This window comes from Copadichromis virginalis, linkage group LG6 (assembly GCF_057382275.1).
Source record: "Copadichromis virginalis isolate Kocher_CV1m ecotype Utaka linkage group LG6, C_Virginalis_male_GT1.1, whole genome shotgun sequence".
Lineage (NCBI taxonomy): Eukaryota > Metazoa > Chordata > Actinopteri > Cichliformes > Cichlidae > Copadichromis > Copadichromis virginalis.
Genome location: NC_140623.1, coordinates 11,307,928 through 11,334,948, shown reverse-complemented (window position 1 = coordinate 11,334,948; position 27,021 = coordinate 11,307,928). Strand labels below are relative to the sequence as shown.

Genomic DNA, 27,021 nt, shown 5'->3' with positions numbered 1-27,021 from the left:
ATGTCTGACTTTGTTTCGTGCTGCTACGTTATTATTCCGAAAAGCAGCGAGGTTAAAGGTCACCACGAACACTTTAAACTCGGCGTGCTTGACTTTCTCAATCAGACCCACTAACTCTGCAGACCGGCGTAAGCGTCTGGACGTTACCGTGGCAACGAGCCTTCGTAGTAACAACTTCACAGGTAAGACTCGCCGAAGTATTTGTTAGTTCTTAGTTTAATATTTGGTTTATTAAAAGTCGTTTTTTGAGCTTCGGAGCTAACGCCCGCTGCTTTCTAGTTGTGTAAACGCTGAGCTTCACTGTAAGTCCGTTAAACTTGGGTAAGGACTACTAAAGTATGTGTTAACTTTTTATAACAAGTTTAGCAACTTGCTAGCTTATTTGAGGCTCGTCTCCTTATGCTTATTTAAAAGGATAAAATGTCATTTTCAACTGCACGATCTGACTAAGGCAGCGAAATATATACTGTAGCCAAGCGTCTCTTTGTTTGTGTTTGTTTGTGTTGGATGTACTTGCACTAGACAGTAATTTTACTCCATTTAAATTTGAGAGACTTCCTCAATTTTATTAGAAAGTCCGACTTTTTAAACGTATTGTAGTGTCGTCTCAATCATTCCCCTGCTATTGTGTGCAGCATTCTTTTTTATTTATTCAATGAAAAGCTTTGAATGAACATCTGTGTGAACGTGGAACTGGTTTAACTAGAAAGAAGTATAAGTAGTAGTACTTTAAAGCTATTCACTACCTTAAATTGTGTTTGCTGCTTACAATCGGCATACAATTTCATATGCGGTACATCTGTCTACAGTTTTAAAGCTTAGTTAAAAATGCAGGGTTTATATATTGTGCCAGTATAGTTTGTGATTCAGGCTAAATTTACCTATTTGTCCCTCTCCTCAGAAATTCCAGAGTAAGTCACACAAGAGCTGCTGATGGTATTCCCTGGAGATCAGCATGTTTGATGCCGCCTCACAGGAAAGATCCCGTGATGGATCGTCTCAGAGCCGTGGTAAAGATGTTGCTAGGCCTGGTCACAAGGCGAAGAAAAAGACTCACTCTCCTAAAGTGACTTTACCACCTCTGTGCCCGGAGCCGTTTCGTGTCTTATCAGCTTCTGCAGCCAAGCCCCTGTTCAGTTGTTCCTCTCTCCTCAAAAATGTCCACTCTGATGGACATTTGTCATTGGCAGACTTGCCTCATATTATTGCTAAAGTAGGACCTGGGATAGCCATAGGCAACAAAAAATGGAAAGAAGGACCTCAATTAATGGCTTCAACACTAGGGACAGAAATCCCTGTTAGAATTACTCAGTCGACAACAGAGAGGTACATAATAATACTTACAGATAATTAGACTTTGGCTTTTGTGATACTTTTCAATGCAGTATTTGTTGGGTGTAAGTGTCATTCCAGATAGCATTTATGTTAAAGATAGTTATAATTTATAGCATCAACAAATAAAATTGTTGTCACACTCCCTGTAAATGAGAGAAACTCCTAAATGAATTTCTTGTGTTTCATTTTTTCAGTATTCAGGAAAAAGGTGAATCAAAAACAGCCAAAACTTGCAAGTATAAAAAGACAGCAACCTTGAAACATGGGAGGGCTACCAAACCAAGTATATCTCCCCTCACTGGCGCAGAAGTTGTTCAAATTTTGGTTCAGAAAAGAGACCTGGGAGAATATGAGATTTATTACCTCAAAACAGTAGATGGGGATGCTTACAGGTAAAGATGAGAAAGATTATTTAACACTTGAGTTGAGTTTCATGGTTTGGTAAATCTTCCCTTGTCAAACCATAAATCCACTGACGCATGTCCTCTTTGTTTTTAGACCCTATGACCTGCGAGTTGTCCATCCCAGTGAAGCTGGTCCTGAGCACTATGTCTTCACCTCTAAAACTGTCCTGCATGTTACCCAGACGGGTATTGGTGGAACTGTCAGTCTGGCAGAGTGGTATAGACAGTATGTGCTGTGGACAGATTTGCAGAAAATTGCATTTTTCAGGGACTTTAGACTGCAGAAAGCTTTTTTCTGGTAATAAATGTTAATGTTATACCTTTTGCATAACTCAGTGTATAAACTATTTCCTTTTTTCTTTACATTTATTGTTTCCTTTGAATTGTATGTTTTTTTCCCCAGGTGGCATCAAAACACGCGCAAGAGAATTTTTCAGCGCCGGAGAAAGAATCTGGAGGACATGCTGCTCATAGCTGTACCTCAGTTCAGGAATGCCCTGCATCTATTAAAAGGGTGAGTTAAAGCCAGCAACAGTCTAAAGTTTTCAACTTTGAGACAGGTTCAGATTTTCAACAATAAAATATCTTTGACAGAGTAATTGAAGAACTAAAAGAGACACACTGGATGCCTCTGGATGTCTGTGAATGCCACACATTGACGGAATTCAAGAACATACTGATAAGCAAGAATCAGGAGTGTCTGCAGATATTGGAGAAGTTATCACAGTATCACACTCTCACCCTAAATATGGTACTACACCACAGTCAACTTTTATGGTTTCATCATGAGAGACAACAAAGCCTTTTTTTTAATCAAATGATCTCTAAAGACAATTTAATATCCTCAGGTGAAAGAAGACAGCTATAAGAAACACCAGGAGCTGCAGCTACACTTAAAACTTGCTAACGATCCAAAGAGCTTCCAACAACCCATACATTTGCTCATGGCTCATCAGCGCAAGCTGAAGAAAGAGTTGGCCCAGTCTGAAAGCACCTTGAAGAAATTGGGAAATTTTGCAGCTCTTGTGCATCAGATGATTGTGCAGAGTCTCGTGACAGTCATACTAGAAGATGCTATTTCATTTCTCGATCTTTTAAAGGTTGAAAATGAACTCTTATTAACTGTTTGTGGTTGGAAAAAATGTTGATTTTAGCTGTACAAGTCTTTATTTTTCTCTTTCACCCAGTATTTTTATTGTTTACTGTTCTCAAACAATAACCAGAAGAATTACTGATATAAACCTACAATAACTGTGGAGCACCACTGCTGCATGAAGTAATAGATGATGTGTTAGATGAAGTAAAATGACAATGAAGTTATATTTAATGAAATTAACTTTATGTATATTGTCATTCGTTAGAGCAAGGAACTGCCAAAGCGCTCTCTCTTCCACACCGAGCTGCGTTTCAGTGCTGATAATCAGCTGACGGTGGAGCCCCCAATACATCTGTTCAAAGAAGCAGTGAGCCAAGCACTTCTCACTGTAGGTGACTCTATTATTCAGGTAATTTACACGTTTCAGCAGATGCAAACACAGGAGCAGTTTCATTTCTGCAGGACAATCATCATGTACAGAGGGGAAATAATTATTGGATGCTCTGCTGAATTTGTAAGTTTGGTCACTTCCAAAGAAATGAACAGTTTCTAATTTTTATGGTTGTTTCATTTTAATGGAGAGAGACAGAATATTAATACAAAATCGAGACAAAAAACATTACAGAAAAGTTATAAATTCATTTGCATGTCACTGAATAAAATAAACATTCGATCCTCACTTAAAACGCAACTTAGTACTTGGTGAAGAAGAACAACGATAACACGTTTCTTCTACTTGGTCACCAGGAGGGCTTTTGGCCCTATCCTCATTTTAGAAACTCTTTAAATCCTCTAGGTTTTTAAACCTGCTTGGTAACTCAAATATTCAGCTCCTCCAACAGATTTTCTACAAAATTGGGTCTGGAGACTGGCAAGGCCCCTCCATCATCTTAATGTACTTTTTGCTAGCCACTTCAGTGTTGCCTTGGTGGTATGTTTTCGAGTCATTGTTATGTTGAAATGACCCATCTTCAGTGTTTTGACTGCAGAAAAGAGGTTCTCAATCAAGATCTTACATTGCATAGCCCAATCCGTTCTATGCAGTTGGATTTGTCATAACTAATGGACTGATTAGATTCAAGATGCAGACTCGGTGGAATTAAAGTGAGACAACAACAGAATGTGACAACAGAAGGATTTCCAGTTACTGATTCCTAAGCTCCGCAGAATATTTCTCCACAGGAATTCTGTCTCTCGCAGTAACTCACTCTGAAATTACGCAGAGAAGAACGAGCAGGTGAGCCAACTTCTCTGTTTCCAGTCTAATGATCAGGCGACAAATGAAGGCTGCTGATCAATACTGATCAGACGATTACCAACATGGGAATTAATCAACTCAGTTGCGCTGACCTGGAGGGCAGGCAGCAGGGGAGAATCTTGCCACTGAAACACAAGGTGTGGTTAGTCATTCACACAGACACACACATGCACTCACACACAGAGAAAGGAGAGATAGAAATTGCAGAGACGAGCAAGACGAAATGAATGAGCCAGCACAGGAGGACTGCAGGACCATGACAGGAATGTAAGTGGTGTGCTTTGATTGGTTGTAATCTTTGTGCCATGAGGGCTGCGTTTTAAGGCAGAAAATAGTTATTTAGCTCAATAACATACAGATTATTTTAACATTTATAGAATTTGTTTTTTTCTGGATTTTTTTGAGGTTGATATTCTGTCTCTCTCCATTAAAATAAAACTACCATAAAAATTACATACTGTTCATTTCTTTGTGAATAAGCAAACTTCAATGTCAGCATGGGGTCAAATAATTGTTTCTCTCACTCTATGTTCTGTGAATAAGCCTGATTTAAATTTGGCCTTTGAGACTGTCTGCTTGTATTTACTTCACATCAAACAATTATGCATAGTATAATCACATCAGTGTTTTCTTTATGTTTAGTCAAGCAGCAGCCATGAGTTTGTCTCACATCAGCTTTCATTACTTGTAGAAATGTGATGACTGCGGGTTTTTCCTAGAGGTCAGCAAAGATGTGCTAATCTCTGCTCAGGATTTAGACCATGACTTCAGCTGTATTAACCCTTCTGTAAATACAGGTATGACCTTTTGTATTGGAGTGTTACGGCTCCTGTTTCCTTTATATGAGCTCCTTCTGATGTAAACCCTCAGTACTGATGTGAAAGTGTGCCTGGGCCTGGTCTAAATGTGTCACAGATTTTTTTTTTCTTTTTTTCATTCCCAGTGGACAAAAACACTGATGGGAACACTAGTCAGATTCTGAGAGACATGTCAGCTTGCTGGCAGACACTGCCCAAAGTTGCTTTTCCAGTGGTGCAAGGCAACATGGTGCATGGCTGCTACTCTCCTCTCTCCAAAAGCCAGCTAGAGTGGCACATCAGCATCAATGACATCACAAAAGAAGTTGAGAAGGAGCAGTCTGAGATCATGCAGGCAAGACTGTCACTTTCAAGTCCAGTAATAGCCGTATTAAATGCATTAATCAAACAATCAGATTTATACAGGTGTTTTGTTTTTCTCTGGACAGGAAGCCGAACTAGAGATCCAACAGCTGTATGAGAGCTACGCATGGATGGTACAGATCCATTTGTTTACTTGTCAGTGGAGTCGAGCCTCATTGGAATCCATGAGGGGTCGGCCTGCGTCAGTGTACGAGGAGAACATTAGGAAGGTGCGCAACTGGGCTGAAAGAATCAGTGCAGCTGACTCGTCATTTTCTTCCTCCAATCAGCTGTTCGTCATCCACTGCACCCACACAAAGGAAGCTCTAGGTATGTCTTTATCGAATGAAATGGAAATTGTATCTTGAGTATAGCTTGAAGATTCAAATACTTTCATATACAAGGACCTTTCTTTGGTCAATTCAGCATAGCTTCAAGAAGGAGGAACTAATTGTTCAGTGACTTTTTAAAATCGTGAAGTGCTTTAATGTCCTGGCCCTTGGTAGATAAATTCATTACTTACACTTTGTTCTTCATAATAAATGCCCTCCTCATCTCTCCCTGTGTTTCTCCAGGGCAACGGCTGAGGTTCATCGAAGAGGAAGTGCAAGAGCAACTAGTTGAGCAGATAAGGAAGGAGTCAGAGAGCCTCATATCATATTTGGAGGGAGCTACTGCTGAACTCAAGACAGCACCTCAAGACTTGCGTGACTTCTCAAAATATGCTCTTAGGGTACAGAAACTTTTTAAAATTACTTATTTGCAAAAAAGTGTAGAGTGTGATAAAATATAGGAAAAACAGATAGATAGTCTTTTAAGTGAGGAGAAAAAAAAGTCCTTGGTAAAGACTTTAGGCTACTTTTTTGTGGTGTACCCAAAGAAGGAGGGTGGTCAGAACATTCACATCCTCTGGAGGCACCTCTTGTCTTGTCTCTTGACTTCAGCTAAATTATTTACATCAAAGACTGCTTTGTAAGGGTAAATGTGTTCTGAATTTAGATTCCTTTATCCAGGTGATGCTTACTGCATTAAGATGTACATGCTGTTGTTTGAAGACACAGTAGTGAAGAACCCTAGTCTTCACTACTCGATCGATCGATCGATCTATCTATCTATCTATCTATCTATCTATCTGTCTATCTGTCTATCTGTCTGTCTGTCTGTCTGTCTGTCTGTCTGTCTGTCTGTCTGTCGTTAAATTCTAAGCAAAATTATAAATCAAATTTTTTCCTTTGACAGGTGAGGGAATTTGTGAAGGTCTTGCCTGACAAACAGAAATATTTGGAGTACATTCAGTCTCTTCAAAACACGATTTGCATGAACTATAGGAATATGACAGAGGCGGAGCTGACTGTGGAAGAAAAGGTCTGAAAGCAAATGCAAAGAAATGGCAAATACGCTATAAATAACCACAATATTAAGCGTATCATGGCTTTACATGGGATGTGAGTGTGCTCAGGTAACGCCTCGTGCTTCTGTTTGTGTTTTATATTTAGATGCTGAACTTGTGGAATTGCTTTATTCCCCTGTTGAAGGAAGCAGACGACCTTGTTTGCCGCCATCATCCTTCAATGGCTAAAGCAGTGGACATGATGTTCTCATTTCTGTTCTGTGACCTTAAAAATATCGTCTCTGACTCTACATCTGGACCCTTCCTTGATCCTTGCCAAAATGCCAAAGAGATGATGTCCAAACTGAACTACATGTGCATGCATGTAAACACTCTCAGTGCAAAGCTGGACCTGCTTAGTAGGAGCAGTCAACAGATGGGAGGTGAGATGATGCTGTATTTTGAATATTTGAAGGATTGAAAGGTTTAGTTTGGTGAAGATTAAACAAACAGGTGCTTACAAATAGCATGTTTATTCTCTCTATTCTGCTTCCTATTAGAACATACAATAGATCTCACCGTATTGACCACAGATGTTCAGAAGGTCATAGCCCGCAAAGACTTGTGGGAACTGATAGCAGTCTATACTACATGGCTGGAAGAATGGAAGCCAATGGTTTTTAGTGAGGTAACATGAAATCAACCCTTTTCTCTGTTAAACATATTCAGAGTCAAGAACCGCCTCTCATGTTAATGAGATGACATATTTATTTCTTTGTACAAAAAAATTGCAACGGGGTATGTCAATCACAGGTTACCCCATGATACAGTCATGTAAGGCTATGCTAAATGTACATAATGGTTAAAATCATTTTTGATGCTTCTGTACTGGTTAATCCACCAGTATGTGCAAGCCCATTAATCAAAATGATACTTTTACTGCTAAAATAGAATTAATGTTATATGTGAATTTTTTAATCTGCTGTTTTACAAAAAAACTGTAAAAAATAGTAAATCAAATTATTATTTTTGATCAAGACGCCAAATTACGCTTATTTGCTAGCATTCCTGAACAGAAGAATTAGTGGTTGAATTTTATGCTTGATTAATTTCTTAATTAATTAAAAAATTCCAGTGTGGTGCCACATTTCTAAAAGACATGTTTTTCTGTTTTTATAATAGGTCATTAAATAAAGCATTGTACTTATATAAATTATATCTACTGATATTTAAACTGTATAGATGTATAAATAATGTTTTGTTATTCTAGCAAACCCTGAGGTATAAATATTGCCAACAGACAAATAACACATGCATTTTTCTGTCAGGTTGTGGTCTCTGAAGCCCAGGATAAAATTACAGAGTGGAAGGAGCAGGCTCAATCTTTAACAACCACCATACCTGCCAGTGATGCAGTGCTGCAGGAGATTTTAGGATCTCTGGAAAACATAAGCCATCAGCTTTTAGTCCTGGCCAAGCTACAGAGCCCCACACTGAAAGGAAAACACTGGAGAGCCATTTTAGAAGGTCAGAGAGTGTGCCTATGCTATAGCACTTCCATACTTCTAAAATCACAGTAAATGTAATAGAACTGAAATATATGTTCTCTTGTGCAGACCTGGGCCTAAAATATAAATCAGAGAAGAATGTGACTGTTGCTGATCTCATGTCTCAACAACTTGAAAGTCATCAGAATCTGATTGACAAGGTAGAACACGAGAGAGGTTTTAACTAGAGCAGCTTTGGCAGTTCTGCTAAAGGGAAATAACAGGCAAACAGTCTGCTGAAATAGTTGCTTTTGAAAACACGCAATACGAATCTGACATAAGACGCTGTGTTTTTATTTTGTCAGATTTGCAGATGTGCACAAAGGGAGTGTGACATGAAGCAAACTTTCCAAAAGCTTTGTCACAGATGGGAAGGCAAACTCTTTCAGTTGGATGTATTTGCTCCCCTTTGCGTGGAAACACGGTGCAAACACACTGGGAAGACCACAGAAGGCGCCCTTCTCAATGTGCTAACTGACAGGAAACACCCCAGTGATCCTAGATTTACTATAGGTGAGGCTCAAGTCACTGCAAGCATTATTTTTGAATTACCTTCTAGCTGCTCTGCTTGGAGGAAATGTGTATTTGGTATATTCAGCTTACATGTTGCTTACATTTGCTTTGTGTTTCCTCACACAGATCTGGGAGTACACTTTGCTGAGATTGAGACCAGTTTGATGATGCTGTCCACAATGTTAAAGTCCCCATACAGTGTTGAGTTCAGGCTGCCGCTGGAGGACTGGATTCAAACACTACAAGAACTTGGTAAAGCGGCAACTAATTTTATCTTTAAAAATTGAAAGACTAAGAGAGAATTTATCTTAATGTCCATAAAAAGTTCAAACAGACTTGTAAGAATTATTTTCCCTTCAAATATTTGTAGAGAAGCTGCTTGCTTTACTTGAAAGATATCAGCAAATGTGGGCCTTCTTAACCAACGTGCTTGGTGGGACATTTTTCCGTACTCAAAGAATGGACCTGGTAGGTTCTTGTGCCTTAAACTGTCATGAATGTGAAGTCAGTGTGTTTGATTAATGATGTTTTTTTAAATCTTTTTTTTAATCTTTTTTTATAGCTGAAGCATTTTCAACCAGTTGATGAGACATTCGAGGAAATGATGGCCTCTATATCAAACGAACCCCGTGTGTTGAACTTAGTTTCCACTGAAACAAATGACAGATTTCGTGGTGATAGCCTTTGCCAGGTTCTTCTTAATGGTTTGTCTGCAATGGAAGTCATTTCAAAACAAATGTCAGATCTTCTTGATGACCTCTGTGAAGAGTGTCCCAGATTCTGGTTTTTGAGTGAAGGGGAAGTGATGCAGATACTCTCTTTGGACCCAACACCTTTTGAATTTCAACCCTTTGTTCAAAAAAGCTTTAAAGGGGTTCATTTGCTTGAAGTTGACCATGAAATACAAAGAGATGGTGATTCTATATCTGAGTGCCAAAGGCAGATGAAGGTGCTGGGTATTTTTGGCAGCTTCCAAGAACACGTTGCCTTTCAGTCTCCTTTAGAACCAAATGCAGACGCTTTGAAGTGGTTTTGTAACTTTGACAAAAAATTAAAGTTGACCATGGTACAGCTTCTGACACAGTGTGCTGTTGTGAGAAAACAGCTCGAACCATCCAGTCAAAATTTAGCAAGTGACACAAATGCTAGAGACAACCAGCTCCCCAGTGCGGTAGCTGTGCTGGGCCTGCTTTCTGAATATCCTCTTGAGTGCCTTCTGGTGGTGGAGAAGGCAATGTGGTGCAGTGTTGCTCTACAAGCTTTCCAAGAATCGAGCTCAGTGAAGTTCAGCACCATAAAGGCACATATCGCCGCAAAGCTGAAAGACCTTAGCCATTATATAAGAGACGGAGTCACAGGATCTAAAACTGGAACTCAAGTTTCCAAGTACACAATGATGTGTCTGCGAGCTTTACTGCAGCTTACAATGAATCATGCAGAGCAACTACATCGACTCATGGATGTTCCGTGTGCGCGGGAGTCATCTTTTGAATGGCTGAGTTGTATGAAATATTATATTAACTCAGAGGATTATAATGATCCAGCATGTTTTGTGGATATTTTGGGCCATCAAGTCCAGTACAGCTTTGAATACTCTGGCCCAGGAGAGTGGGAGATGGTGCATACACCTTGCACAGACCGGGCAATACTAGGGATTCTTATTGCTCTGACAACCTACAGATGTTGTTCTGTGGGTGGCCCTTCCATGTCTGGAAAGAAAAATACTGTGATCCAGTTAGGAAAAGCGCTGGGGCGACAGGTTGTCCTAAAACAGTGTTATCCAAGCATGATGCCTCGTGTTATTCAGCGAATGTTGGTTGGGGCACTTCAGGCAGGGGCATGGCTTGTGTTGAACTCTGTGGACTTGCTAACACACAGTGATCTGTCGATACTAGGACAGCATCTAGTTGACATACACCAGTCCTTCAACATGTTAAGAAGAGATAAAAAGGAGAGGCTAAATTGTGAGACAGAGATGAAAATTTCAGATGGAGTCGCGGGATTCACAAATGCTGCTGAGTCAGAATGTCACATGACACTTGCAGGAAAACACATTTCTGCCAGTCTCAGCTATGGATGTGTTGCCATCTCATCAAAAGAAAATATATCTAGAGTTCCTGAAAGTCTGCGATTTGCTACAAGATCTGTCGCGTTAACACGTCCAGATTACAGAATAATTGCAGAAGTAATGCTAACTTCCATTGGTTTTTCAGACGCCATGTCGTTAAGTCAACGTCTGGTGTCCCTCATTAGCCTGGCTCAAGAGTCCCATTGTCTACCTGATCTTTTCTCTGACAATGACAGCTGCTTTCTTGTTATCCTGCAAAAGATCATCTCAGCTTCTGAAAGACATTTGCAGCAGGTTGTAAGGGATCGAGAAAATTCAAAGTCCAAAGATTCACTCGACACTGATCTTATGTCGTCACAAAATGAGCCTATCAAACCTTTTGAGGAGGACGGAAGGAAAACTGAAAAGCCTCCAAAGTCACACCGTTGTTATTTGATGGTTGTACAAAGTTTAATGGAAGAGGAAGCGATTGTCAGAGCCATTCTTTCTGTACTGCTGCCCGAGAAGAAGGCCACCTCACAGTTCTACATGCTTTTCAAAGATGTTTTTCCTATAGCATGCCAGTTTCCGCTTGTCCAACAATTTATTGAAGAAGCTGAAAAGAACCAACTTGAAGATGCACTTAGAGAAGAAATACAACAAAAACACTTCTGTTGTGACACAGACATCATTTGCAATGCTCTTACACTCTACCAGACCATGAAATTGTCTCAGGCAGTTTTGCTTATAGGGCCCCCCGGGAGCGGAAAGAGCACCTGTTACACTGCTCTGACTGGAGCACTGAATAGCCTGGCTACTAAGACAGTGGAGTTGGTTTTTGACAAGGACAATACGATTGATGCAGGCTCTCCCCAGGCAGATCAAAAGATATCTCTTTCAAACTGGAGCTTTGTTGAAACTTTAGTCTTATTTCCTAACGCTATGTCCCATGATGAGATATTTGGCTGCTTGTGTGAAAAGAGAGGATGGATAGATGGAGCTCTGGCAAAGGTGCTGCGAGATGCAGGAAGGCGTGAGCATGCAAGCTTTAAACTCTGTAACAATGAGAAGAAAACTGGTGAGACAGTAGTAGTGAAGTGGCTGGTAATGGATGGGGAGCCTGTGGGGCAGCCCGGCTGGTTAGATTACCTAACCACACTGTGCAGTTCTCAGGATGCCTTTCTGGGTCTGTCGTCAGGTGAGACATTGTTGTCTCAGTCAAAACTAAAGCTGCTTATGGAAGTCACTGACCTATGCAATGCAAGCCCCTCTGCAGTGACCCGCTGCAGCCTTGTTTATGTCACGGGAGATGATCTGTGGAAGTCTGTGTGGAAGAGTGAAATAGATGCTCTCTCCTTTAAATACAAACTAGATCACAGAATTGTGAAAATGTGGAATCACTTGGCTGAAGATCTTTTCTCTAGCACCCTTCATTTGCTTGGGCAAAGGAGTTTAACCTCTGCAATCCACACTGAAAGAAAATCTTGCAAAGCCCCCACACACGGACTGCAAGAAGTCATGTCATTTGTCAGGATCCTGCATGCCCTCCTACAACATTTTGGAAAGGAAGTAGAAAAACCTGAGTCAGTGGCACATATCGACACAACAGGTAAAATAACTTGTAACAAATGTAAAACCCCGTAAGCATGGCATAATTATGTTACCCTTACAAAAACGTCATGTCCTTCCCCTCTACCAGATATGCCTCCAGCAGCCACAGGTGCCCAAAGTAAGCAGGAGCAGCTCAGCAGAAACATTTTTCTCCTGGCTTATATCTGGGGATTTGGTGGTCGCCTTCATTCTCGGTAAGATTTTTTTTTATTAAACTTTTTTACTTGGTCACACATTATATATTTACACATACTGAGTTCTACTACCGCCTGTCGATATTTCTCTCTGTAACCAGTGTTCTTCATATATTTCTGTTTTTATTTAGCCACTGGCCACAGTTTGATTTATTAGCCCGCCAAGTGCTCCTAACTTGCAGATACAAAATTGTGGTCCCTGATGAAGTCAGTGTGTATGAACACTTCTTTAGTATCGACACTAAGATGTGCCCCACGAATACGCTGTCGACAGGCTCTGTCATTCCAATGGTTTGTACTTAACATTGCACCTACTATACTTAGAATACATACAGTATTTGTCGCTGCTTCTGAATATTAACAGGTGTCTCAAATGTTTTTCATAGTACAGGAAATACACATATCTCCTGAACCTCATGTTGGAGGCAAAGCAGCCAGTTTTGGTTTCTGGAGAGCCTGGCTCTGGAAAAACCACACTGTGCCAAACTGTGCTGACTTTTGACAAGCCACACATTAACCTACCAGCCAGTCCACTTCTGAGCTCCAGAGACTTGCACACTATACTGAAAAGCATCAGATGCCAGAAGAACTGTAAAGAGACTACTGGCTTCATGGCAAACCAGCCACGCTTGTTTTTGTTTGTTGATGATTTACATGAAGCCCCCTGTGGTGAGTAACAAAATTTATAACAGAATTTATGTGATTCAGTTTGAACCAGATTTAGTACAGTGTGAATCTTTATGTTGTCATTATGCCTGTCATTTTTGTTCATAGACGTCTTTGGAACGTCTGCAATGGCTCTAGAGACACTAAGACAGAGTATTTCAAAAGGAGAGATTCTAACATTTGACACCTACAGCTCCGAGTTGTTACAGTCGGGAACTATCAGCTACCTGGCTGCATGCTGTATATCCGGATTGGATCATTCCCACAGCGGTGTTATATCCCCACGGCTCTCACGCCTGTTTTCTATCTTTGTGCTTGATGGCGTATCCCCAGACATTTTAATGTCTATCTATTCTCCCTGGCTAAAAATCTGGCTCAGTGAAATGCCACTTAATAGGCACATTGGTGAGGATATGTCATCTTCCATTGTCACTGCTACTAATGAGCTGTATCATGCAGTAAGTGACAGATTTCAGCCCTCTGTGCAGAGGCCTCATTTCATATTTTCCCATCGTGATCTTCAGAAGGTGTTTCAGGGGATGTACCTATGGAGGTCTGTAATCTCAAACAAGGAGAACAAGGAGGTTTCACAACCAGGCTTTCCTCCAGCATCGGTTCTCAACATAGTACAGGTGTGGATGCACGAGTGCATGCGTACTTTCAGTGACAGGTTGTGCTCAGAGGATGATAGGAAAACTGTTGTGTCACTCATAGCCAAGACAGCAGCAACACACTTTGGTATGAAACTGGCTAATGAAATCGATGGGGACAGTCAGCCAGCAGGTGAAAATACAGACCCTGTAGATCTGCCTAAAGATCTAAACCAGCAAAGCCAATTGCACAGCGCATTAACTAAGCCTGAAAACATCTTTCAGCAACCACAGATTCTTCAGTATTTGGAAGACACGATGGCACAACTTGCATTTGGTCCTGATCTCTCTGAGGCCCTGAAGTCGATAAAACAATATTTTAAATTTAGCCCTTCTTATCAGGAGCAAGACCTTGATACGCTAGTGCAAAAGCTGTGTGTACTTACGGACGGAAAAGAAGAAGGTGAAGGACCTGACTGCAGCATCACAACCAAATACATTTTACACAGACAGAGGGTGAGTCAGTTGTTACACATTATCAGGGCTTTGCTGCTACCTCGAGGTCATGGAGTGCTGATTGGCTCAGATAGGGGCACAGGCCGCAAAACCACTGTCTGTTTAGCTGCCCACCTTACAGGCTATGAGTTATTGGAGATACATGCTGGTAATCAAAATAATCTTCATGAAATCCTGAAAGAAGCTGGGAATAAGACTAGGTCGGATGGAATCAGTGTCATCATACTGGTCCATGAGGAAATCAGCCAGTCTGTCAGAGAAGAATTACTGGTACTGATGGCTCACGGTGCCTGTCCGGCACTCTTCACCGACGAAGAGCTGAGGGACCTTGTTTCCAGAATGACTGCAGCAAAATACTCACGAAGATATCTTATGGACAACTGGATGTTTGAGAAGTAAGAGGAAAAAGTAGCTGATCTAATGCTCATCATGTTGAGAGATAGATTATCACCACATAACTCTCCCAAAACAGACCTAAATACGTTTGGTATAGTCAGTGTCAATTTAAACGTACTTAAATACAGTATGTAAAGTGATGGTATATGTTTATGTAACATTCAGTTATACTGTAGATTTGGAAAAAACATTTTTAAGAAGGGATATATTGGAAAAAATATTTTGCAGTCAGTTTTAAAGCCAATGTGTGAAAACATTTAAACCAGATGTACTGTTTTTCTTTTTTAACAAAGGCGTTTGAGTCAAGTCCACAGAAATATCCACATATTCCTGCTAATGCCATACAGCATGTCAGAAAGCACTGACATACCTTCCAAAAATGAAGCACAAAGCTGGGTTGTAAGTATTTTTATTGAAACCTATGCATTTATTTCATACCAAAAAAACAACTCAAATACTAAACTACTTTTGAAAGTCTGCAGTGTGGCCAAAAGAGCTAACAACTTTACAAATTGGCTCAGGGTTTATTCCTAATTTAATTTGCACATTATTTGTTGTACAGGGACAAATGGCCAAGGCCCTCAGGCACAGCTGTTGTGTTGAGGTGTACCAGCCGTGGTCTAACCAGTCTTTGGTGGAAGTTGCTGTTCAGTGCCTCAAAACAAGCCCTTGTGAGACACAACATCAGGATTAATCTAAACCCCTTGTTTTTTTTTTTTCTCTCGACTGTAGCGAGACATTACCTTTGTCCTTTTCTTTTTATTAAGTGGTTCGAGGAAGCTCAGAGGCCAGCCTGTCTGTGGCTATGGCAGGGATCCATCGGTCTGCATTCCAGTATGCTTCTGTCCTTCTAAGAAATCAGCCTTTCAGTCCTCAGACTTATATGGAATTCATTGCCCACTTTGGTTACCTCTGCAGCCTCCTGCACAAGCAGTGCCAGGACAAAGCCAACAGGTACCTCTGAGACCAGGAGGTTTCCCTCTTTTCCTTCCTTTATCTCCATTGTTTGATATCCTGCTGCACATATAACAACACATTTGTGAAAATATTTCTGTGAGCACCTTTTTTCCTGTTAAAGCCAAATTATAGTTGGTACAAAAAGCACAACTTTATAGCACAACTGTACCACAGACTACATCCTCTACAAAATGTCACACAGCTACATTAATCACAGTAACCAAAACCAGCAGGCTAACATCCTATTATGTTTTAAACAGAAATGACCATGTTTGTCCACAATAATATATATATATATATATATATATATATATATATATATATATATATATATATTTTTTTTTTTTTTTTTTAGAATCGCTGCTGCTGTGTCTCGTTTGGATGCAGTGAACAACATATCCATGCAGCGTAAAGAGCACTTAATAAGTGTGCAGAAGATGGTTTCTGAAACAGACCAGGTAAAGTGGAGAACTTTAGCATGTACTGTTTTAGTTGTTGGTCTGCCTGTCTACTACACAAGGTTATTCACATTGAAAAGTTATTTAAAAGATATGTGTGTTCATCACACTTCAAATGCTTATGTAGAACATACTACACATCAGGGAAAAATGTAGTTTTAAAGAACACGTTATGCTAAAGTAGCCTCAGCTAATATTTCAGTTTAAATAAGCAGCATTCGGTTTATAGCACGTCTGCAGCAAAAAATGATTTGTTTAACTACATACACGCCACGCTTCCATCCTCTCTGTCCTGTAGCGTGAGAAAGAGCTCCTTCAAGCAGTAGAAGATCATAAGAAACTGTTTGAGGAAGCCTGTGAGAAGTGCGCTGCAGAGGACCAGCAACTGTGTTACCTGGAAGAGCAGATTAATCAGGCTCAAAAACAGGTCAACTTGTTTTCTTTTTGTTACAATAAGTAGCTCTAAATCCTTGAAATAACTGAAAGCATTTCTTCGCCCATTATAAAATACCTTTTTATTCATTCGAGGTAGTTTGACAGAAAAAACTGGGAACATTTAATAGTACTGTTACACAAAAATGAGCTTTAGGTTCACATGTAATTTTTTCCCCCAGATAAAACCTGCATTCTTGTCAGGCCTTCAGATTCTTAAGTGTTTGGATCCATCGGATGTGGAGGAGGTGCGCCACTACAGAGACCCACCTGTGGGAGTTGTGCAAGTCATGGATGCTATTTGTTTGCTGTTTAGTCATCCACCGGGTTGGGAAAGTGCTAAACAACTTCTTTCCCAAGCAGACTTTTTCCAGGTGGGAAAAAAATGTCTTGCAGCAAATTTGTTACAGATTTCATTGATTGCAGTGGTCAGTGAATTAAATAGCATGTCATAAGTAGGGTAAAGATAAATCTGAAGTTGTGCCATCATTTATCAGTTTGTGTAGTTATGTTCCAGTTTCTTTGTCAATGTAGCTTTGAGGCTTTAAACTTACTGTCTTACTAACGTCTCCTTGTGCAGGAACTGGAATATTTTGACCGCTACAACCTGACAAATGAACAGCTGCAACAGCTTGGGCAGATAGTTCACAGTCCCCAGTTTGTGCCTGAGGCTGTGCGAGAGGTCAGTAAGGCCTGCGAATCCCTCTGTCGATGGGTCCAGGCTGTGTATGAGTACTGCTGTGTTCAGCAGCGAGTGTTCCTAAAGCAGCAGTTGGAGGTTCAGGCTGCAGAGACGAGAAGTCGGTTGAATCGAGCCGAGCAGCGCAAGCAGGAGGTATACAGCTCACTGGAGGCCACTGAGCTTCATCTGCAGTGTGTTCAAAATGACCTAATGGAACAACTGATGCTGCTACACAAAGCTGAAAGTGCAGAGCAAGAAGCTTCTGCATGTGCTGGGCAGAGTGAGACATATGGCAAAGTTTGGAGGGCTGTTGCTCAGGTAATTCGCAAACATTGTGCATCACTTTTAACATATCACATTTAACATACTTACTTTTGAATGTTTCTTTATTGAAAATTATTTTTTCTCTGTTTTCTGCCCAGGATACAGAGGTACGTAATCAAAACGTGCCAGGAGACGCCCTCCTCTTGGCTGCAACCGTCTCGTATTTAGGCCCTTTTGGACCTGATACACGCACAGAACTGCTGCGCAAGTGGCAGACTCTGTGCCAGACAGGAAGCATCGACATAAACCCCAACGACCCCAGAACCTCTCTGTTTACACAGTTAGACACTGTACCTGGTTCCTTATCTCCTGGTTTTCCCATCCCTGTAACTGAGAGATTGCAGTTGCCTTTGGGTCAGGCATTAGGGATGAATGAGTGGCAAACTGAAGACACTCTCTCTGCCAGGCTGATGGTTAAGCTGTTGCTGTGTGGATACAGAAGTACCTACATCCAGCATTGGCCTCTACTAGTAGACAGCCAGCAACATCTGGAGATGAATTTTCCAAATAGTCTCATCCCAGGTATGTGCCTACATTTTCAAAATGATTAATTACACATGTAGCATTTACTTGGACCAACCACAACATGAAACCATTAAAACCAACTATTATTTTGTAGGTTCCCCTTTGTCAGTTAAAACAGGACTGATTCATGTAGGCATGAACACCACAAAACCTCTGAAGTTGTGCTGTGCTATTATCCGTTAGCTTCTTTGCAGAAGACCATTAGATTGTGTAACGTGTGAGATATGACCTCCATGAATTGTACTTGCTGTTCTAACAAATCCCACAGATGTTTGATCAGATTGGATGAGTCAAGACCTTGAACACTTTTGGGACATTCATCAAAGTTGAAGTTGTTGAAGTGTAGCATTTTGTATGTGTACGCTGAAAGAGGCAATAGGAAAGACTGTCGCCATGAAAGGGTGTACATGGTGTAAACAGTGTTTATGTAGGTAGAATGTGCAAAAGTAGTATCTGCATGAATGCAATATCAGCTCTTCCAGCACTGCACAGAGAAGGCAGAGACTCTACTGGCCTGCTACCTTCTTTTATTTCAATATGCTGCCATCTCATCCCCAGATGGTAAATGGTATTCATCAGACCAGCCCTTCTGCTCATGTTCTATTGTTTAGTTCCAACAATCATGTTTAGTGTAGATGCTTGTCTACAAGGATCAACATGGATACATTGATATGAAATAGCAAACAGGAAGTTGTGTGTAGAGTGAACATCCCACAAGACTTGCTTTTCTGGAGACTTTTATCTAGCCATCACAGTTTGTTTGTTACAATGTAACACATGCATGTTTTTATACTTCTGACACATCAGTTTTAAGAATTGACTGTTTACTTTCTGCCTAATATGCACCCTTCATAGGTGACACAAGATAAGCAAAGTTACTCACTTCACCTGTTAGTGGTTTGATTGCTGTGGCTGATTTTTTTTTATCCACTGCATGCTTGTTACCCTTTTTATTTCTATACAAAGACCGTTTTTATGATTTTTAAATCACACAACTCCATGTAAGACTGAATTGTATTGGACCAGTGTATGATAAATATCTACTCAACAGGAAAGAACACAAAACTTGAGGAAGAAATAGATTTTGGGATGGTAATTTGTGGAGATGACGTGGAACTGGTGCACAAGCTGGACCAGGCTGCTGAGAGAGGTGACATAAGAAAAATACAAGTAAAGGTTGATAGTCTGTTTTTTTTCACCATAATAATCATTTTTAATCTTTTGTTTTGTAGGTTTGAGAGTACTGGTTACTCATGTGGAGCGTGCAATCCCCAATCTTCAGTTCCTGGCCAAGTTGTCACGTCCTGCTGGATGTTACTTTCCAGGATTAAATCAACCTATTCAGATGGTCCATCCTGAGTTTTGCCTCTTCCTCAGCACATGTCTGCCGATTAGACTACTTAACAGTGGTTAGTTTGATTAGTGGCGACAATTTAACTTTACACCAGATTTCATTCCTGATTTTATTTGTAGAGCAAGTAAAATAAATGACATTTGTCTTGGTTAACACCAAATGTTAATGTAGAGACTAGGTAAACTAGATCCTCTTCTGGAAATTCTCTGGAAAACGTTTAGTTAGTAGTTGTCTTGTTCTTGTGCTGTAGGGATCCATCCATCTATCTTGGCTCAGGTACGTGTGGTTGACCTTTCTCTGAGCTCAGAAGACATCCCAGAGCTGATGCTGACACAGCTGCTGCAGGCTGAGTGTAAAGAGCTGCTGATTCAACACTTGCAATTCCAGAATTACAAACAGGAGCTGCGGGAGAAACTGGCCACAGAGGAGGTGACTAGACCAGCCTTTTGCATCATACTGATGTCAAGTGACTTACCTTGTGTTAAACAAAACAGCACTGAATGTAAAGTAGTTTAAAACCCAATCCATCATGGTCATATAAGGAGCTTGCTTATGCTGTAGTTCTTCTGAAAATTGGGCATTTTATATCATGTCATGTTCATGTTATAAGCTGAACACATTCATGCAGAATATTTTGACCTGACTTTTATTGTCCATTTTATCAATGGTATTGTACTTTGTACCAGTTGTGTCCTGAATTTTTTAGGGTTGGTTGTATTTTTTTTCAGTCAAACTGCAGTGTCAGCTTTAAGTCTTACCTAAAAGTTTTATGTTAAATTTTAATAGTTATTTCTGATTCTCATCTTAGGACGCTCTAATGGGTTACATCCTGCAGTCTAACACTGTCCTGCTGCAAGACCCGGATTTTCTTCCCCGTGTAAAAGTTTGTCAAGAAGTGACGAAGAAGCTGCAGGATGAGATGAAGCAGCTGAGGGAGCAGCTGGAGCACCATGAGTCCCTGCTGGCAGTGCCTCGCCACTTCGTGAGGCTGGGTGCCGCTCTCTACCAGACCCTGCAGGCTGTGTCCAGTCTTTCCCCTGCCTATTATTTCTCCCTACATGGCTTCATGACTGTGATGCAAGAAGCTTTCACTGGGGAGGACAGGATAATAGGGAAAGTTCCAGGGAGCATAATACAAGAGTTGATAAACACGATGGTAGTCAAAGTGCTGGTACAATACAGGCCTTGTCTTTTCAAGACCCATGCTGCTGTTCTGAAGCTGCTTGTGTCTTTAGCTCTGCTCCAGCACAACCAGCTGTGCTCTGAGGGTGAGAGGTTGGCCTTCCTCATAGGCCTTGGAGACACACAGCATCCTGGGACTGATTCACCATCCTCCATCGCTGATCTTCCCAGCTGGATTTCCCCACTTATCCACTCAGAGCTACTTCGCTTGGAAAAGATTCCTTCATTCAGAGGCCTAATTGCCTCACTCTGTGCTTCCCCGAAGCAATGGCAGGAGTACCTTCACTTTCCTTCCTCTACAGTGTTAGGGCCCGTTCCCTGTCGTTCTCACTGCCATCTCTCTTTGCTGCAGCGGGCTCTCCTCTGGAAGACCATGATCCCCGACTGTCTGGAGGGACTAGCAGATGCCATAAATGCCTGTCAACTCTGCCTGCCTCAAAAGAAAACAGAGACTGAAGCCCCTCTCGTTGGGAACCCAGAGGCATGCTCACTATATTTGGTCAAACATAAGGAGCCCATCATTCTTACATTGCCCAATCCAAATAGAGATATGCAGATAAGCATTGAGCCTCTTTGTTTAATAAACCAGTTGGCCAAATGTGTACCAGGAAAAAAAGAGGTGACAGCACAGTTTTTTCTGCCATTATAGAGTTACTCCTGTAATACAGTGCTTGATGCATTTCTTCCTATGCTTTAGATTCAGGTGAAAGTCCTTTCCTTTTGGGCTCTCTGTGACAGAAATCTCTTCCTTTCAATGCTGGACAAAGCTGCTAATGACGGCCACTGGTTGGTGTTTAACAACAGTCATCTGTTCGAACAACTGGATGATGACGTAGTGGCTAAACTCAGTCATTTAATCTCCTCAGTCAAAGGTAGGGGGTAAATCAAAATCAGTTTAAATGTATTTATAGAACTTGTCCAGTCTTTATGTTTGTGGATTCTTCCGCCTACTTATGTGCCTCATCCTATTAAACAGAGAAGCCTTGTCTGATTCACCCCAGCTTCCGATTGTGGTTTATAACTCAAGAAAACACATCACACCTCATACCAGGTAGATCTATTATGTTGCTGCTTTTTCAAATATTTATTTCCATCTGTTCTATTTTACTCTAAATGTGACCCTAATTTATGAAATGAAGATCTTGTTGTACTGAAGCATACTTTTGTCATGACAGCGAACAACTGTTAAAAGTAGCATCACTGTTGGTCCATTCAGCTTGAAGATTAACATGTAACTCTGTACTTTAGTACACTTCCAACCTTTTACAGTGTAAGGAGAGCTATTTTTCACAGGTATATGTGAAAGATTCCTAAAGTGAAGCTTTTGCACAGACCATGTCATGGTTTGTTTTTAGTGACAGAGTGCTTTATGTAGGTCAGCAGTGGGGCACTTACACATTTTGTTTCTCCTATGCTCGTGTGAGTAATATTGGCTGGCGTGCTGGAAATGTGTGTTATAAATGTGCTTTCAGAAAAACAGCTACTCCAGTTTTGCTCTTGTTGTAATAATCATAATGATTGAAATGACTGTCTTTATTTTTAAACAGTGTCAGTGCGAATGTGTGCTCTGCATCTGGTCTGTGACTCTTCCTGGGATCTGAAGGAGGAGCTGAGCTGTTCTTTGCGACAGGTGGCATCCATCAGTCAGCCACAGTTGGGTATCATGGCTGACAACAAGTCACTCCTCCGCTGCGCTATCTTTCACTCTGTCTTGGTGCAGCGACAGACCTACAAGTATTTAGGCCAGGGAAGAATCTATCACTGGTAAGGAAGTAAATATGCATTGTATAAATTGTTTATGATGAAGAGGTAGAGGTTGTTGTATGATGTTTAAAGATTTATAATCTAAATAAATGTATACATTTTCTTCTTGTTTTTTTGAAGGAGTCAGGAGGACCTTCATGCTTTAGTGGATGCATATATTCATGTTGCCCATCTGTGCCATGACAAGACTAAGGTTTTGCAATATTTAGCAGGTGAAGCAATATGAAAATATAAAACACCCTAATTCAGTTACTGTTCGATTAATTAACTTTTGCTTTCCATTCGTAGTCAGTCTAGTGTATGGTGGCCATGTGACAGACTCTGCAGATTTGGAGGTGTTGGAGGACATTGCCAAGACCTGCTTCACTACAGCTTCACGTCACTTGAACAGCGGACCGCACATCCTTTCGAAACTTGTCAGAAGTTCTGGTCACTCTGGTAACTGGACATTTTTCTACCAATTTAACTAACATTCACTGTTGACGAGAAATGGTTCAATTTTTTCTTTAAAGCTCTCAGAACACTGGTGCATCAATACTGCACCAAAATGAGACTGAATTCCAGACTTAGAGCTGGTGTGTGTGTGTGTTTTTGTGTGTTTGTGTGCGTGTGTGTGTGTGAGAATGCTTTTCTGTTGGCTGCTCTCTGTAAAATAGATTTGGGATGTTTTATGCCCTCAGATTTGTCTGGACAGCTGCAGGTCGTGGAGCAGGGTCTTTGGGAATCAGCAAACATCAGCGAGCCCGTGGTGCTGGGCTTTAATGCTGACATAACGACTGAGATAATCAAGATCACCAGCTACAACATGACCATGTTACTGCGGACCTCGCAAACTCCCCTTCGATCAGTAAGGCGTTTTAGCACCAAAGAAAAGCAGCTTGCTACGCTGCCAGCGTTCAGTGATGCCAGAGTCAGACTGGAGGGTCTGAAGCGCTACCTCACAAGCAAGAATGAAAGTGCAGGAGCTCTTCCTCGTGGTCCTGTGCGTGACTTCCTCCAAGCTGAGTGGGATGATCTCATTGACTCGGTATCCTTGCTCCTCTCACAGCTGCAGCAGCCTGTTCAGTATTCGCTGACCTTCGCGTCCCTCCTCAAGCTCACTGACTTGTCTGGCTTGGAGAGGAGGGCAGAGTTGCTCAGTGCATATCTGTGGCACCATGATGCTTCAGATCCACCTGGTGCTTATCGACTATCTGCTTTTAAAAACGCCAGAGGCCTGCTGGTGGCAATGATGAGAGAGGCTGCTCAAGTATATCGTAAATATATCACTGATATAATTCTACAGTTCCAGGTAAAGCATTCAAATTAAAAATTATAGTAAACACTTATTTCCTTACCACTAAACATGTTAGTAAGGATAATAAGCTCTGATGTTCTTGTCCACACAGGTTCTGTCTTACAGCACATACCCCATCTCACTTCCTCTGGATTCTGTGTATTTGTGTGGCCTGGAACTTAAAGGGGCATCATGGGATACACAACTGCAAGTCCTACAGGACACTGTCTCTCCTCAGTCTTGCTCAGTACCACTTCTTTGTGTTAAAGCTCAAGTCAGGAGCACAAACAGTTCCCATGATACAGCCCCCTGCAAAAGTTCATATTTAATGGATAACAGGAATGTTCACTGTGCAGCCGTCGTTTCCTTAACTACCCCTCAGGTACCAATCTACCACTGCCCACTCTATCTGGACGAAGGGTTGGAGAGTGGAAGCTCAGGACTGGCTGATGTTAACATTATCACAAAAGTCCCCCTTCATACCAATCTAGATCCTCTTCTGTGTAGTTTGAGAAGGGTGAGACTAGTGAGTAGACTCTGACTGTACTCAGCTGCCTTATCTGCTGTGATTGTTAAATGAAATGATGCAAAGATTGTAGTATACAGTATGTCATGAGGACTGATGCTCCTGTGATTTTATGTGAACCTTCAAATAAATTTATAAATCCACTTTCATGTCTCGTCATTCTTGTTCTGAAAAAAAGAAAGAATTTAACAAACTTCTATAAAGTGATTATTTCAGCTCCACACTGTCTTCTCTTCTTTTGGATGACATTCCCTAAAATAGTTGAAAGTACTTTTCTGAATAAAATGTGACTCAATCTGTAGATGGCAGACGCACAAAAGTACACACAGTAGCCGTAAGCATAAAGATGTTTATGCCAGAATATTTATATGTATGCAACATGTAAAATGTTTCAGGTTTGGTTACCGATTACTAAGCAAATCCTTTCTTTTACTTTCTCTCTTTAGGTAACATGGACAGGCACCACTATGAAACATTTGAGAAATTTGTCAATAATACTTTTCTGCTACACCTTGACAATGGGAGGGCGTGAGTATTTCTGTTCTGTATGTGTTGCTCATATACTGGGCAGAGGTGCTGGTCAGACTGTAACTTTGACATAGCTGACTCTGGATCTGTCCTCTTTTGCAGATTTGGGCGTCACTCCAAAGATGAGCCTTCGATCTTAACTCCCTTAAAACAGTGCTGCAGGTATAAACCAGACCATCACATACATGTAGTGAATTACTTATACATCAGGTAAATATTCAGTTCAGTTTTATCTATATAGCACCAAATCACGCCAGCATTCACCTCATGGTGCTTTATATTGCAAGGATAAAGACTCTACAGTAATAGATTTACAATCAAGACGACCCTTTATGAGCAAGCATTGGCAACAGTAGGGAGGAAAAACTCCCCTTTAACAGGAAGAAACCTCCAGCAGAACCAGGCTCAGGGATGGGCAGCCAGCTGTCGTGGATGGTTGGGGTTGAATGGAGGGAGACAGAACAAAGTTCCTTGGCTTAGTTCAGAAAGTGTGAGAGAACAATCATATTGTACCTTAACCATCAGATGCTGTTCCTCTTTCTCTTTCTTCATCCTATTCTCTTACCCTGTCATTTGGCAATTTTGAAACATCCCAAAGTAACTTCCTTTTTCCATTTATCTTCTTTTTTAAAAACTTTGCTGTCTCTCCAGAATCCGTCGCTCCACTTGGCTACGCCTGCGTCTCCTGACTTTGCCTCAGTATCGATTAAGCGATGTTATGAGAGCGTCACTTTCTCGTGATCCCCTTCACAAGGTGGCCCCACTTCTGGCAGAGCCCCACCTTACGGCTTTAGATCGACGTTTGAAAACTGTCCTAGGAACTGTAAGTCGCTGTCAAAAAGAGCAGAAAAGAAATGACAACGGTGAAGACGTCTTCTATGAGGACACGGCCTCTCTGAAAGACGTGGCCGCTCCCTCTGGTTAGAGCAGTCTCACTTACCTGTCACATTATATCTGTTTATTTCATACTTCTGCAACATGATGCAGGAGTTCAGAGTTATAAAATATCATTTATAGGAGCTATATAATTTTAAAACTCACTTTGATTAGTAACTGTCAGACACATGATGATAAATCATTAACACAATGTAATGCAGTAGTATTGTCATAAATAGGATAACATTTTTCGGGGGCTAGCTAGTCAGTTCCCTGCAATATTATGTGTCCTTCTGCTCTGTGGGCCTGCCTGGTACTGGCTCTTTTTGTATGTGTGTTTTCAACACTTTTGGTACAAAACACCTAATGAAAAGACTTCCGTGTATTTGGTTTAGTGCAGCTATAGCATTAAGTACACCAAACAGTGACTGAGTGAATCTGAGCTTTAATTCAAGTTTTCGTCTACATTTAATGTTTTTTCTGTTTTTCTGTTTCTTAACTTGGTTTGTGTTAATAAAATGATTGCTAATAATTCCACTTGAAACTGTTTCAGCTTTATATAAAGAACTCACATGCACTGGCTGAAGATTCAGTGATGATTTAGTTTAGTTTTTTGAAAGGGAACTAACACTTTTCCTGGAAAAGTTCCGCTTATCAGATTGCATCCAAATGCAGACAAAATACACAACAGAAGAATGTTACAGTCATTTCATGAAGTAAAAAGTCACGTGGGGCTGTGAAGAGTAGAGGGGAGCGACCGGAAAACATAGCAGACGTAAACAGCAAACAGAAACCAGGACAGAATAATTGGAAAGAAGAGAAGAAACTTAAAACAAAGTCTAAAGTGGAATACTTTTTTCTCTCTCAAGATTCAAGATTCTTTATTTGTCACGTGCATGGTTATACAGGCAGTAAAATGTGACCTGATACGCTCCTCGACTGTGCAAAGAAAAAAAAGAGAGACAGACAGAACTTTATATACAGTGAATAAGTATATACAAGGAGGACATTATATGCGGCAAGTGGGTGAGTTATGTACATTATATAAATAGAAATGAAATAAGATAAAACAATCTGGAAATTTACAGCTTGTGTACATTGCGAGAGGAGGGTGTTAAAGTGTCTTGTGCTATAGCGAGGCCAGAAGGATTCAGGATGATGAGAATGAGCTAATGAGTCCTGTCTCAGTCACTTAAGGATGATGGGGGTGATTCAACACACGAATGTCCTGAGGATAAAAACTCCTCTTGAGCCTCTCTGTTCTTGTTCGGATGGTGCGAAACCTTCTGCCTGATTTCAGAAGCTGGAACAGTTCGTTGCTGCTCACTCTCTTCTACTCTTCTACTTCCACACATAAATGTCCCCATAGCACGAAAAATGTTTGCATTACAGTTTTTCTCAGTTGCTTTGGTGCATTTCTCACAACAGAATTGATCTCTGCACCACTACTAAGGCTCTTCTCAAAACAATTAGT

General features: G+C 40.9%; 2 protein-coding genes across 2 annotated transcripts in view; both read left to right on the top strand.

Moving 5' to 3' along the window:
- Positions 1 to 26,077, top strand: part of fam20cl (family with sequence similarity 20 member C, like) — a 36,745-nt gene extending 10,668 nt beyond the window's left edge. The window contains exons 8-10 of the mRNA XM_085458620.1: positions 24,590 to 24,671; positions 24,774 to 24,833; positions 25,323 to 26,077. Coding sequence (XP_085314746.1) covers positions 24,590 to 24,671; positions 24,774 to 24,833; positions 25,323 to 25,596 — 416 coding nt within the window. The 3' untranslated portion in view covers positions 25,597 to 26,077. The remainder of the gene's footprint in view (positions 1 to 24,589; positions 24,672 to 24,773; positions 24,834 to 25,322) is intronic.
- dnhd1 (dynein heavy chain domain 1) lies at positions 122 to 24,286 on the top strand. Its single transcript, XM_085458619.1, has 44 exons — positions 122 to 182; positions 902 to 1,326; positions 1,530 to 1,727; positions 1,834 to 2,037; positions 2,143 to 2,253; positions 2,334 to 2,490; positions 2,588 to 2,839; positions 3,101 to 3,244; positions 4,785 to 4,890; positions 5,037 to 5,245; positions 5,340 to 5,583; positions 5,829 to 5,986; positions 6,493 to 6,618; positions 6,750 to 7,026; positions 7,144 to 7,271; positions 7,912 to 8,110; positions 8,200 to 8,291; positions 8,436 to 8,643; positions 8,770 to 8,895; positions 9,014 to 9,111; positions 9,206 to 12,299; positions 12,390 to 12,495; positions 12,627 to 12,786; positions 12,882 to 13,164; positions 13,270 to 14,662; positions 14,957 to 15,062; positions 15,226 to 15,334; positions 15,431 to 15,617; positions 15,976 to 16,078; positions 16,377 to 16,505; positions 16,693 to 16,884; positions 17,091 to 17,510; positions 17,615 to 18,038; positions 19,093 to 19,191; positions 19,274 to 19,450; positions 19,646 to 19,824; positions 20,204 to 21,196; positions 21,275 to 21,449; positions 21,554 to 21,628; positions 22,125 to 22,341; positions 22,462 to 22,553; positions 22,630 to 22,779; positions 23,022 to 23,632; positions 23,730 to 24,286. Exons 2-44 carry the CDS (start codon positions 956 to 958, stop codon positions 24,156 to 24,158), a joined length of 13,311 nt encoding a protein of 4,436 aa, XP_085314745.1. The 5' UTR covers positions 122 to 182; positions 902 to 955; the 3' UTR covers positions 24,159 to 24,286.
- Positions 26,078 to 27,021: the final 944 nt, after the last annotated feature.